The 13,809-nt window shown below is 49.0% G+C and overlaps 1 protein-coding gene across 1 annotated transcript in view; it reads left to right on the top strand.

Moving 5' to 3' along the window:
* Positions 1–13,809, top strand: part of MYO5A (myosin VA) — a 124,817-nt gene that overhangs the window by 104,908 nt on the left and 6,100 nt on the right. Inside the window, exons 33-37 of the mRNA XM_013006341.2 lie at positions 2,149–2,295; positions 4,947–5,101; positions 7,138–7,227; positions 9,560–9,710; positions 12,812–13,094. Coding sequence (XP_012861795.2) covers positions 2,149–2,295; positions 4,947–5,101; positions 7,138–7,227; positions 9,560–9,710; positions 12,812–13,094 — 826 coding nt within the window. The remainder of the gene's footprint in view (positions 1–2,148; positions 2,296–4,946; positions 5,102–7,137; positions 7,228–9,559; positions 9,711–12,811; positions 13,095–13,809) is intronic.

Here is a 13,809-nt window from a genome sequence, read left to right as displayed (position 1 = left end):
TTTTTATAGAGTCGAGAACATTTAGGCTGGAAGGCTTCTAGAAATCGGTTAATTATTTTATAGGAGGGGGAAAAAACTGAGGCCCAGACAATGAGCAGCTTACAAAGCGTTTCTCAGTCAGCCGGTGGCCTGACCGGGGTAGAGGCCCGGTCTTCTGAGGGGCAGCTCCTTGTGCTATACTGTCCGCAGAATCTAGCTACGGTTTCTTACACAACTGATGACCACGTGTTCCATGTTTTGGTTCAGTGTGCAGATCACACTGCCTCTGCGGAGTTCCCTGTCAAGGCTTTGCGATGTATGTGAAAATACGGTCCTTGTGGGCAAACTCGGTTAAGCCTGGCATCCAGATCTTCCTGGTGCCAAAGTGAAGAAAATTGGAGGGAGATTTTTCCTCCCATGTTTTTCTCCTTTAGGACAAAAAGTTTCACAGTTATTTCCTCTTCGAGTATCAAGAATCTAGAAACTATACAGAGAGGTTTCTCACTCATTCAGAAGGAAATTGTCTGGACGAGGAGGCCTTGGCAGAAAGACTCCCAAGTCTTAGGTCCTTGACACCTGGGTGGTGTCCTGGCCCATCTTCTCCGCTTTCTATCCCCCTGTTGCTACCTGAGAGCCGACATGTGGTTTCCGTAGTAGATGATTTTGCTTATCAAGGTCGTGATGAACTGACAGATTTATTTCATCTTGAGTCAACCCTCTCACTCAGGGAGAAGGACAGACAGAGAGTAACGTTTCCACGAAAGGCTGGCACATTGCCTCTTGGACATTTTTGCAGAGAGAAACCATGCGACAAAGGACATGTCTCTCTTTTACCAAAACCAGAAATGGCCTAGCGAGAGAGATTTCAGAAGGAAAGCAAAGCATCGTTTTTCACACCTGAACATCTCTAACGTTGGGAAGTGTCTTAAAAGTTGCTGTCGGGTGGGGGTTCGATACTGTTTTTTAGAGTTATTATATGAAACACTGATGTTTCTCTCCGCCAGTGGCCACTTAGAGAAGAAGACACCAGGCGCTTTGATGCATCCTCGTCATCAATGCCTAGCTAAAGCTTTCCTCTCACGTTTCCCTCTTGGAAGTAACCCCTGTGGTTTTAGTAACTGCCATCCATCCAGTCAGTGCTGGCTCACAGCGGCCCCCTGTGGGTTTCCAACACTGTAACTGCTTATGGGAGTTGAAAGCCCAGTCTTTGTCCCAAAGAGCTGCTGGTGGTTTTGAACTGCCGACCTTGAGGTTTACAGCCCAACTCATAACCACGACATCACCAGGGTTCCTAACATAGATGAATGGGATCTTATTATTTTAACGTTACAGGTGCTGCTTTGTGCTGCTGCACTGACCCCTGTGTTACTGCATTTAAACTGACCCCAGGAGTAATTTATGTGACACTACGCAGTGTGCGTCTTCCATTCTTGTGGATAGGGCTCACCACCAGTTCTGACTCACAGTGACTCTCTAGGGGAGAGTAGAACTGGCCCTGTGGGTTTCTGAGGCTGCAGATCTTTACAAGTGCAGAAAGCCTCATCTTTATCCCATGGAGTAGTTGGTGGGTTTGAACTGCTGACTTTAGGCTAGCAGCCCAACTCACTACCCACTATGCTACCAGCAGTGTCTCCCTTGTATAGAGAAATACACTTTTCAGTGAATTCCCTGACTGTCAGACCACAGCACACACGTGAGACACTAGGCAATGGGCGCTGGCCGTGCCTTGGGTGTGTCCAGTAACAGCATGTGTTGGTGGCTAGTGGTGACATTACCTAGGCCAGATCTTCAGTATGGAGAACTTCAGTGTGCAGTGCTGGATCATAGGGCAGGTGACCCATCACCGGGCTCCCTGCCACCGTCTCTGCGTGTGGTTGTGATTCATGCCTGAGCAAGCACCTTGTCAGGTACAGGTGTTCTGTGTGGGAACCTCTCCCTGTAGAACTGGCTTCTTAGGACCAACCAGGAGTTGGCCAGCAAGAGGGCACGTCTTAATGTGTGTGCGTCTTACGTCTCCGAGACCCAACCTCATCTGTGCCTTACTTCCTTTGTCCTGTGGATAAAGGACTTAAAAACCTATTTCCTATATCATATATGTCCGCAAACGCCATGAAAACTCATCCTTCCTCCCCGGAAAACATTTTCTTCCCCCTTTTGTTTCTCCCAAAGTGGGTCAGATGGAGAACATCTCCCCAGGACAGATCATTGACGAGCCCATCCGTCCAGTCAACATTCCCAGGAAAGAGAAGGATTTCCAAGGAATGCTGGAATACAAGAAGGAGGACGAGCCCAAACTGGTGAAGAATCTGATTCTGGGCAAGTATTCCCTGCGTGGGGTGACGGTCTGGCTGGGCCTTCACAGCCGCCAGTCCCCAATCTTCCCATGACCCACCCTGGCGTTTCTTGCAGGCCCCAACACATCCTGCTGCACTGCAGTGCTGAAGGGGTGCCCTGCCCACCGCTCAGGGGAGCTGCAGGGGCAGCGACTAGTCCTTGCCCTGGATTGAGTTCTCTGCTGTCATTTCTAACCCCACGCCTGTGGCTATCATCCCATTTGGGAAGGGGTTACCTCTCTTACGTTAGGGAGGCTAGATTCGTAAGTGTGTTTTGAGCCGATCTCTTTGGCGATGTAAAAGAGATTAAACTAAGGTGACCAGATGTCCTGCTTTTGGTGGGACAGTCCCAATTTTTAACAAATTGTCCCATGTCCCGTGGCATTTTAAAGAAGTCCCGATTTTTGGAAAGAATGCACGACAAGCTAGGGTATACGGTTTTCAGCTGCCATGTGGCTATTTCGCCAGGATATGAGTTTTATCAATGGAGTCCCACTTTACCAATGTTAAAATCTGGTCACCTCAGATTAAACAAGCAGGCCAGCAGAGGTGTTGGGGGAACAGATGCTAAGCCCTAGGGAGCAGGAGACAGGCTGAGACCATGACTAGCAGCGCTGTCAGGGAGAGACAGCCTTGCCTTCGAGCCAGCACCCCAAACTCAGGCTTCCTGCTACCTCAACTGTGAGAAGATAAATGACTGTCTGTTACAGCCCCCAACTGGTGGCATTTCTTATAGCAACAGAGACAAATTACGGGTAAGACAAGCCCCCCTCCGAAGCATGCTTTGAGACTAGAACGCTTCAGCCCTGGTGCACATTCGAATCACCTGGGAAGCTTTGAAAGGGGACTCTCTGTGTGCCCCACCCACCCACTAGACCAGTCCAATCAAAACTTTGCGGGAGGAGCCCGGCCTGTGTAGCTGTTTGTGTCTTTGTTTTTTCATAAACCTCTCAATAGATTCGTAAGTGTAGCCACAGTGGAACACCACTGCTCTGGGCTCTTTAAATACTTAGGTTTCCTTTTTTTTTTTTCTGACTTCTCCAGAAAAGTCTATCTCTAACGTGTCCGAGAACACAGGTTATTTAATAGAGAAGAAAAAATGCATCAAAGAAAAGGTTCCAGCCATGGAAGTCAAAGGCAGATCCATGACAGGGGGTGGTAGCATCTCAGTGCGGTGTGAGAACTCTAGGCGAGGTGTGTGTGAGCGGTGGGGAGTGAGCAGGGAGCACACAGCCCATGGCTCTGCTCTGGGAAAGCCCTTCAGACTGTGCATAGTGTTGTCCCTCAGTTGCCATGGTGACAGCCATGTGACTGCCAGTGCACCGATTTAATGTTCCCGAGTTCACAGAGTTCAACTCGGTACTGTGCGCAGGCACACACATTCAACATGACCTTCAGTTTGCAAAACTATTAAGAAGCCACCGTGTTTTACATACTAGAGCTAACAGAAGATTCATGTGCTTGATCATTTCCCAAACTCCTCCCCTGTGCCAGGCATGTTCTACTGTAGGTACTAGATAATGAGCAAAGTGAAGTCCCTGGCCCCACCCAGCACATATTCTGGGGTGTGCTTGGGCGTGGGGAGGCCAGAAAAAGACAAAACAAAAACATATAGAATAGGGGTAAAAAGTGAAGAAGGCAGGTATACTGGTTTCTCTAAAGTTCTCAGGGCAGGCCCCTTCGATAAACGATTGTGGGGCAGACACCAGAGGAAATGAGGCAACACGGCTGATGTCGGAGGAGAGGATTTTCTGTGTAGAAACAGCCAGCACATTGAGGCCTTCAGGCGAGAGCATGCCCGTGCGTTCCAACAACAACCTGTTTGACTGGTGGCCAGTGAGCTGAGGCAGGTTGAGGTGTGTGTGTAAGGGGTCAGGATCATCACAAAGGTGCTAGGAGACCCTGGTGCGGATTTTGCGTTTTCTACGTGAGTGGGATGAGGAACACCTAGAGGTTGTTCAGAGCAACAGTGACATCATCTGACCTACATTTTCTTAAAGAATCGCCCTGATTGTTGTGTGGGAACGTGCACTATTGGGGAGCAAGGAGTGGATCATGGAGACCAGTTAGAAATAGAGGCACCAGGTGATGGTGGCCTAAAGAAGCGAGTAGGATTGTTGAGAAGTAGTTGGGTTCTGTAGCTCGTTTGTAGGTTAGCCAACAGGATTTGCTGATAGATTAGATGAGGGATGTGAAAGAAAAGAGTCAAACATGAGCACAGAGTTTCCAGCCTGCAAAACTGAAAGACTGGAGACTGGAGCGGCCTATTTGATGGAGCTGGGAAACTGTCCGAAAGCAGGTTCCGTAGGCAACCGGCGTTTGGTGTGGGATAGCCTCTGGTAGATGTACCTGAGCAGGGATGGCAGAAGGCAGTCGCTGCATGAGTGTGGAGTTCCAAGGAAACGCCAGAGCAGGAGCTGTGACGCTGGAGGTCATCCCAGTACAGACACCTGAGGTTCCTAGGTCCCCAACCTCGAGAATTTCTCCGCTCAGTAAGCTATGAAGGTATCTTTTTTTAGCGTGACCTACTTCCTCGGAATAATTGAATGTTTACATGATCACCGTGTTTTTATATCTCTCAAAACATCCTCATGAAATCTTTCAACATTATATAAGTTCACTTTTCTTTTCCAGAACTGAAGCCACGTGGCGTAGCCGTCAATTTGATCCCAGGATTGCCGGCATACATCCTGTTCATGTGCGTTCGGCATGCCGACTACCTAAATGACGACCAGAAAGTGCGGTCGTTGCTGACATCAACAATTAACAGCATCAAAAAAGTATTGAAGGTCAGTTCACGGTCAACGGAATCCTCGTAGTGACGATTAATGGTGATGGGATCTGTACAGATACAGGGTTTTCCATTCTTAGACGAAAGTTTCCCGTCTTAGCTAATAACGTCCTGTGTGAGCCGCATGTGCCTTGCAACGTGAATATTTGCCTGCTTTCAATACAGGGTCCCAATTGAACAGAAATCAAGATGAATCAGGTATCCTTGCCCTGAATTATAAAGCGAATTGTTCCTTCACAGACAGAAGTCATCTGCTTTGGGGTTCTGCCTGAATCAGAATGAAAACTATTCAGAGGAGTCAGTGTCAGCAATCTATAGGGAACATGGTGTCATCACAGTAAATAGTAGACGGGCCCCATAAACCAGGCAGCCTCCTGGAGCCCATTCACAGGAAAAGGAATGGCTGATCAAACCCGGAACGTCTTTCTTCCATCTGTGCTCCGTATTCTTCTCCAGCTCCCCCCCAAATGTTCCTTGTTACCGGAAGTGCCTGGTACCACGTGAAAAACAAAACACGGGTCTTCAAGGAAAGAGGCCCGTTATCTAACAGAGCAGAAGAGCCCACACCATCGCTGAGTCATGCTGCATAATCCACCTTGTGACGCTTAGCACAGCGAAGGAGTGTGGTGCTTCGTTGCCACCCGAGTGTTTCTGCGAGGAGCTGAGCTAACGTGTGCTCGGGAGCCCACCCCAGGCGAACCTTGAGGCTGGAGCTAGGTGGAGAGCTGGGTGGCTATGCCCAGTAGGCTGCCTCCCTCTGAGGCCTTCCGTGAACTTTCCCTAAGTGCTGGTTCGCAGTCAGTCCTGTTGTGCAGGCACACGCTCTGTGTAACTGCACTGCACGGGCCGCGACTAAACCACAGTGTTTCTGATACTTTGCCAGTAAAAGCGGATGGGCGTCTTCCCAATGAACTGGTTCAATTTTTTATGTTTTAATGCTATAGTGCACTTAACGTGTACGTTTTGTGACCTCTGAAGTCAACTCCTACCCCAAAAGACAAGAAAAACCAAAGCGTCGAGTTTTCCCCGCTCTGATCTTCGTTGAAGACGGCATCGATGTGGTGGGATCATTGGGCTAACTTGTCTCAAGACTTAAAAGCCATGACTCCTAGACCGTTCTCAGCACGGCTCTGGCACCACTTAGAACGTGCATTTGGCTGGAGGGGCTTGGTGTCTTGCATCCCTGTTTTGGTTTTAGCGACAGATTTTCCTCACCTGGCCTGGAAAGCAGCAGACACAGCCAACTGTATATAGAAAATGCGTGATCGTTTTTATAACCAGCAAGTCATTTTTATTTAGATAGCTTTGCATGGATCCTAACGGCTTTCCCTCCGACATAAGAAAAAAATAAAATTGATGTATAATTTTGACCAAATTTAGTTTGTTCACTGTAAAAAGCATTATTGTGGCAAATTTAATGTAGTGACTCTAATCGGCATTCAGTTTTTAGGTTTCTTTTTTAATCACTGAAAATGACCTTTTTTTCCCCTCCCCCTTGGTTCCCTTACTATTTTTCTTAAATTAAAAAAACAAAAAACTCCCTCGCTGACACAAATAAATTATATTGCGTAGTATTTCAGTCAGCTCGTATAGGACTTCTGTCATGGAGGCCACGTGTCTTACCCTATTGTTCAGCAGAAGACCCCGAGGCGCAGGGATGGTAAGTCGCTTCCTCTGGGCTACGCCCCTAGTGAGTGGCAAGCATTTCTGAGTTTAGATGAGCGGAGTCTTGGTGATTTTTTTTTTCCACTTAAAGGGAAATTAACATCAACCGAATGAGTGGGTATCACTTGTCTACTGGCAAGAGACCGGATGCCCAGCAAAATAGCGAGCAAACAAACCACGAGCCCGGTGCCTGGAGTTCTGTCCGCAACGAGGTGCCTTTTGCACCTGCCGTGTGATTTATTTTTGCGAGGGTTTCCAAGGGCGGCCGACAGAATGGGCTTTTGGTGTCTGTTTAGAGTTTTTTCTTCGTCTTCTTCATTTTATTTCCCTAAGGAAAAAAAGCAAATTTCGACTTACTCTCTGTTTCAGAAACGAGGGGACGATTTTGAGACTGTCTCCTTCTGGCTTTCCAACACCTGCCGATTTCTGCACTGCTTGAAGCAGTACAGCGGAGAAGAGGTGAGAAGACCCTGCGCCTCAGCCCGCATTCTGCACTTCCCCTGCCCTGTTTTAGGACAGGGGCCACATGCTGAGAGGTTGAACTGTTTCCTATTTCAGTGACCCTAGCTCAGAGGTGGCATCAAAGTCCATAGCTCCGTTCGATCTCCATTTTCTCCGCCGTCACTGCGGAGTGGGGAGAAACAGCGCTTTGCCTCTGTGAATCTGTGTACTGCGGACCTGCAGGAGAGAGGAGGTGGACACTGGTCACTGAGAAGTGACGGAGTGAAGCTGTGGGTCACTATGATGAAGTGGGCTTAACAAAATAACAGTCCAGAAATACTGACCCAATTTGAAGAAACGAATTGATTTAGGCTTGCCACCTGTGTTAAAGGTGATCTTTTGGGAGATTGATTTCCCCCAAAATCTTTATTGATTGTGTTTGTCATAGTGTCTTCATCAGTGGTTTAATAGACTTCAAAAATGATGTAGAACGTTAGTAATGACTTTATATTGGCTCGGTATGTGCCTAACAGCATTTAGTACACAAATTTGCCATTTAATTCTTACCACGTCTCTGTGAAGTAGGACTCATTAGCCCGGTTTTACAAATGAGACAATTGAAGCTCAACAGTGTCTATCAATTTTCCCAAAGCGACTGAGCCAGAAAGTGCAGATTCTGAGTCTGTCTGCCGCTGAGTCCGAGCCCCTACTCTGTCTGCCTTCCCCGAACTCAGCACAGGCAGGCAGAGAAGCTGAGTGCCCAGCTTATGGGGGAAAGGACTGTCCTGGCAAACGAGAAATGCAAAGGCAGCAAGGTGGAGTCCCTGAGCAGACAGGGCTAGCAGACCAGAATCCCCATGGGACCGCCAAGGATGGATGTCCTGTCAGGACATTGAGTAGGTTGTAGGGCGGCAGATGCTTATATATAGGCAGAATCCATCATATAAGCTTCTATCAGGCAGTGTGAAATTAACAGTGTTAAAGTGCCGAGTGACTGGGTAAAAGGGCTCTCTATTTTTAACACACTGCCCAAAGGATTCCGACTCAAATTTAGGTGTGGATCCCATGACGTGTAGTGAGTGTTTGATTAGCTTGCCAATCTTTGGAGAACTTGCTCTATTTTAAGATGATTATGCCCCTTGGGCACAGTTTTTTTTTTTTTTTAATCATTCAATTTATTTTATTTTATTCCTAATTAAATAGAAACAGAAACAAAGCTAAAAGCCAACATAGATCAGATAGGTATTTCCATTTGAAGACAAAGTTTAGTAATATCTGATTTTAGTTTCCTTTTTTGTTTATTTAATGTTCTTGCATTCAGTGTTCTTTTTTTTTTTTTTTAACATTTTATTAGGGGCTCATACAACTGTTATCCCAATCCACACACACATCAGTTGGGGCACAGTTTTTTATGAACTACAGTGAACCCTCGTTTATCGCGGTCAATCAGTTCTAGACCCTACCGTGATAAATGAAATTCCACGAAGTAGGATTCCTTATTTGTAAATCAAATATTTTCGTAGTTAGAGCATAGAGGACATGAAAAAACACCCTTTAGTCACTATTACACTCATATTACCCAATTTATTAAACGAAAAAGGGAAAATACAGTAAAACATTTTGGATGTTACAATTGTCATTTATTATTTATTATATTATTTATGGCATCAAGCGTGTACAGTATGAGCCAATCAGTGGCAGTAATGACAGAGCATGCGCTGTTACGCAAAAACCGCGATAGAGTGAAGCCGCGGAAGTCGGAGCGTGAAGTGGTGAGGGTTCACTGTAGACTATTTAAAGGCTGAGGTGAAGGCATTAGTACAGCAGATCATTTCATGTTTGTCTGTAAACCTGCCGGTTCATAAGTAAAAGCATTCATTCGTTTTGTTTGTTTGGTTTAGAGTTTTTTGTGTGTTTTGTTTTTGTTTTTTGGGTGTGTGTATGTGTGTGTGTTGGGGATTTCTTAGTTAAGTTTCCCCAGCTTGTTTCTTGTCATCGCTATTAGAAAAGGCTCAAGCCCTAGCTTGGGAAGTTCAGGTATGACTGAAAGGTAGTAGGGAGTGGAAGGGGAATCTCTGACGGACGCCAGCATTTGAGGGTGTCTCTCCTGGCGTTGCTGTGGGAGTTGGGTGGTCTGGGAACACCGGACGGGAGGAGCCTTTAGTAAGAGGTGTTGGCAGAGACCTGGCTCAGGGAGGTTCCTAACGGGGAAAGACAGAGAACAAACTTCACCCTCCTTGGAGAGATTTGGAAAGAGCACGGGGTGGTGGATCAACCTGAAGAGTGTTCAACGGGAGAGACGCTCGCTCGGCTCACGCCTAGCCTTCTTAACTCTGCCTTACGACCCTAGGGCTTTATGAAGCACAACACGTCTCGCCAGAACGAACACTGCCTCACCAATTTCGACCTGGCTGAGTACCGGCAGGTGCTGAGTGACCTGGCCATTCAGATCTACCAGCAGCTCGTGAGGGTGTTAGAGAACATCCTGCAGCCGATGATTGGTAAGCCCATGGCCCTGACGCGCTGCAGTCTGCCCATGGGAAAGGGCCTCCAGCAGCACATGTTTGCGGAGCCAATGTATTCCCATAGGGAGGAGCCAGGGTGGTGCAGTGGGTTATGCATTGGAGTGCGAACCGCAAGGTCAGTGGTTCAAACCCACCGGCTGCTCCTCAGGGGAAAGATGAGGCTCCATAAAGATTTCCAGTTTGGGGAGACCCTGTGGAGCAGTTCTGCTCTATTTCACGGGGAGCTGGAATTAACTCAATGGCTATGGGTTTGTGTTTGGTTTCATGCTGGACAACATAAAGTATTAAGGGAACTCGGGTGGAAGATGGGCCTAAAAGCTGCTGAGAACTCCCAGAAACTCAGGCATGACCAACAGGGGATGCATCAAAATCTCAACTTCCACGTGCCTCCCTCCTGTATCAAACCCACCACCACTGAGTCGATTCTGATGCTTAGCGACCCTTCTAGCAACCGCCTAGAACTGCCCATGGGGGTTCCCACACTGGAACGCCTTACGGCAGTAGAAAGCCTTCTCACTGTCCCACGGACACTTGGTAGTTTCCAACTGCTGGCCTTGTAGTTAGCAACCCAGTGCACCACCACTATGCCACAAGGAGGCCCCTATTTTCAGATTAGGCTGTGCTTTATGCTCCGCAGCGGATCGCACTCCTTTTTTTCCTTTTTTTAAAGGTTTGAACAGAATGAGTGAGTTTATTGAAGGGAATGCTTTGGAGAAGCGGCATTTCATTTTTAACTGTGGTCTCTGGGAGGGCACTAGCGTAGGCTTCCTGTTGTGGAAGTTGTTGTCCTCAGGTGCCATGGCGACCGTGGGCACAGCCCAAGGGAGCCCGCCCGGTCCTGCACCGCCCTCACGTGGTGGGGCCCGGTGTTGCAGCCGCGTGTCCATCTGTCTTGCCGAGGCTCTTCCTCTTGTCGGCTGCCCCTCCTGTTCTAAGGACTGGTCTTTCCTGACAGCGCGTCCGAATTCCCAGGCCTGAGCCTCACCTTCCTTTCCTTCAAGGAGCATTCTGGCTGTGCTTCCCAAGTCAGAGTTGTTGGTTCTCCGACGGCCCGCGGGACTGTCAGTGCCCTTCCCTTTCAGAAGCGCCTATTCTCCTTACGTCTTTCGGAGTGAGTGCGCAACTTCCTCCTGCAGATGAGGTGACTGAAGAATGCTCTGGCTGGGGTCCGGCACACCTTAGTCCTCCAAGTCACCCCCTTGCTTAAGGAGGTCCTGGGCCGCAGATTTACCCTGTGCAATGCATCATTTGATCGCTTCACGGCTGCTTCCTCGGCCCCCATGTAAACTGTGGGGTTAGGAATGTGTGCACTGTGCCCTAGAGTGAACTAGCTGCCGGAGAAAACGAAGCAAAACAGACCTGTTGCTGGGTCGGTCGGCACTTCGGCTCCATAGGTGTGCCTGGCCACCGCCTTCCCGGAAGCAGCTCTCCAGGCCCATCTGTGGAGAAGATGCTCCACGCTGGGAATGGCTCAAGGCAATTTGGCTAACGGAGCCGAGCCCTATGTTCAGGACAGCTGCTGCGCGCCTGCGGGGTCGATGTGACTATCTGTGTGCTCAGCTAATTGTGTGACGCCACGCGCCTCTCCCGAAATGCGTGCACTTGCTCTGGGTGTTAATTTATGTACTGTATGATCCGCCCATGCAGTGAATGTGAAAGGAGGTCAGAACGTGCATGTGAAAGGAGGTCAGACGTATGAGATGGGGGGTTGTTGGCAGAGCCACACTGCAGGCTGTTAATTCGGAATACATTGAGTTAAAAGAAACATTTTTTTTAAGTTACCAATTTCTTATGATCAGGCAAATTATCAGCAGGCTCTTCATGCTAATCCCAACCCCTTACCTTCCCAGCCACCCTTTCCCAACCCCAGCCCGGTGCACCCCACAACATCATCATTTCCCTCCTGTGGGCTCGCAGTGTTTCATTGCCCATCCTAGACCCACAATTAAACAAGGAAGAACGTGAAAAGCTGGAGGAGATGGCGATGCTTTTTAAAACATTGTCTCCCCCAGATGAATTTAAAGCAATACACGTCAGCAAAATGCAAGCAGGAACACAGGTGTAAAGCAGGCCAGCGTCAGCTGATCTTTCTTCTTCTGGACACACACACACACACACACACACACACACACACACGCATGCGTGCACCCGCACGTGCATTTTCAACATCTAAACAAGACTCTTACCTCTCAGATCTCATCTCATTGCCACTGAACCGATGCCGACTCTCAGTGACCCTACAGGGCAGGGTAGAACTGCCGCGGAGCTTCCCTGGTCTGTATGTTTATGGCAATAAAAAGGCCCATCAGAGAGGCTGGTGGTTTCAAACTGTGGACCTTTTGGATCACAGCTCATCTCGTAACCATTGTGCTACCAAGGCTCATTCAAACAGCCCATCCTAAACCCCTACCACCATCTCCCAGTCACTTCACAGTAGTCATGACAACAACCACGAGGACAAAGCCAGTGTGACGTTCCATGGACGTGGCGTTCAGGATTAGGACCGTGAGTTGGGCATGACTCCTGCTCTGCCAGCAGTGGGCATCCTGAAAGCATCCTACAAGGGGCCTTGCCCACATGCTGTGGGCACACAGCAGAGGAGCAGCAGCTGGGCCACAGATGCGAAGGCCGATTCCTGGGAGGCTGAAGCTAGCCCAAAGCCAACTGCCAGGGGGGAGCCTAGGACGGGAGCCCGATCACCAGGCCACACTCATGTGCTCTCCCAAGACCTGTCCACTCTCAGGATCTTGCCCTTCTTGCTCTTTGATGGGTCTGTCTCTGGGGTCCAAATACCTTTGATGCACCTCTCTCAAAACCCCAACTAAGACACCATATGTGTGCTATTGAAAGACCTCTTGTTGTGGAAACTCCACCAAATGCATACTTTGCATTTCGTAGTGACTTTCCTACGTAAGAGTCATTCCTTCACTCCTATTTAAAATCCAGAAGCCCTCATCCTGTGACATGCCTCGTCCCCTATCGGTCCCCTATTTTCCGAGACTCCGGATGTATGTGTGTAGGTGAGGGTGGCCGTGCGCGCACATGACAACGGGCTTTAACCGTGGACCTCTCCTCAGTCTCAGGCATGCTGGAGCACGAGACGATTCAGGGCATGTCCGGCGTGAAGCCCACGGGGCTGCGGAAGCGGACCTCGAGCATCGCGGACGAGGGCGCCTACACACTGGACTCCATCCTCCAGCAGCTCGGCTCCTTCCACTCGGTCATGTGCCAGCACGGCATGGACCCCGAGCTGATCAAGCAGGTGGTCAAGCAGATGTTCTACATCGTGGGGGCCATCACCCTGAACAACCTGCTTCTGCGGAAGGACATGTGCTCCTGGAGCAAAGGCATGCAGATCAGGTGAGCCAGTGTCCGCCCCCCTGCCGGCCTCGGGGGGCGGACAGCCGGCTACTGGCTGCACGTCAGTGCACCTGCAGTCCACTGCCCGGCAGCGGAGGAAGACCTGGCTTGGCGTCACTTTCTCTGGTCCTGACAGGGCCCCTCTAGCTCTTTTCGGCAGTTACTCCTTGCCCGGGCCTGCCAATGGGCTCTTCTCTTTGCTCGGTGGGAAACCTTGCACCCCTGAGAAGCAGACTTGTGCCGGTGGCGGGAAAATGCACTGGGATAACTGCTTCCCGCCTTTGGGTGCTGCAGGTTATCAAGTAGCCAAACATCAAACTATCACAATGCCTAGTACATCGTGACAGAATGACTCTTTGTACCTATGGCAATAAGAACGAAGTTAATCCCTGCTTAACTAGCACTTAAAATATGCCCTCTCTGGTTTTTTTTCTCAGTAAACCAAACCAAACTCAATGACAATCAAGCCCCTTTTTGACTGACAGTGACCCTAAAGGACAAGGTGGACCTGCTCCTGTGGGTTTCTGAGATGGTGACTCCTGACAGAAGTAGAAAGCCCTATCTCTCCCACAGAGCAGCTGGGGTGGGGGGTGGCACTGCTGCTGTACTCAGTTGCCTGCCCGACTCCTCCTCCCAAGCATAACCTCATTATGATCATTTATCATTTTATTTTTGCAAATACTTCATTTAAAACAGCTAGAATAATCGCCAGGAG

Source organism: Echinops telfairi, unplaced genomic scaffold (assembly GCF_000313985.2).
Source record: "Echinops telfairi isolate 266 unplaced genomic scaffold, ASM31398v2 ScPeMD7_8;HRSCAF=38, whole genome shotgun sequence".
NCBI lineage: Eukaryota > Metazoa > Chordata > Mammalia > Afrosoricida > Tenrecidae > Echinops > Echinops telfairi.
The sequence above is the reverse complement of the archived record's forward strand: the minus strand, read 5'-3'. Positions and strand labels throughout refer to the sequence as shown.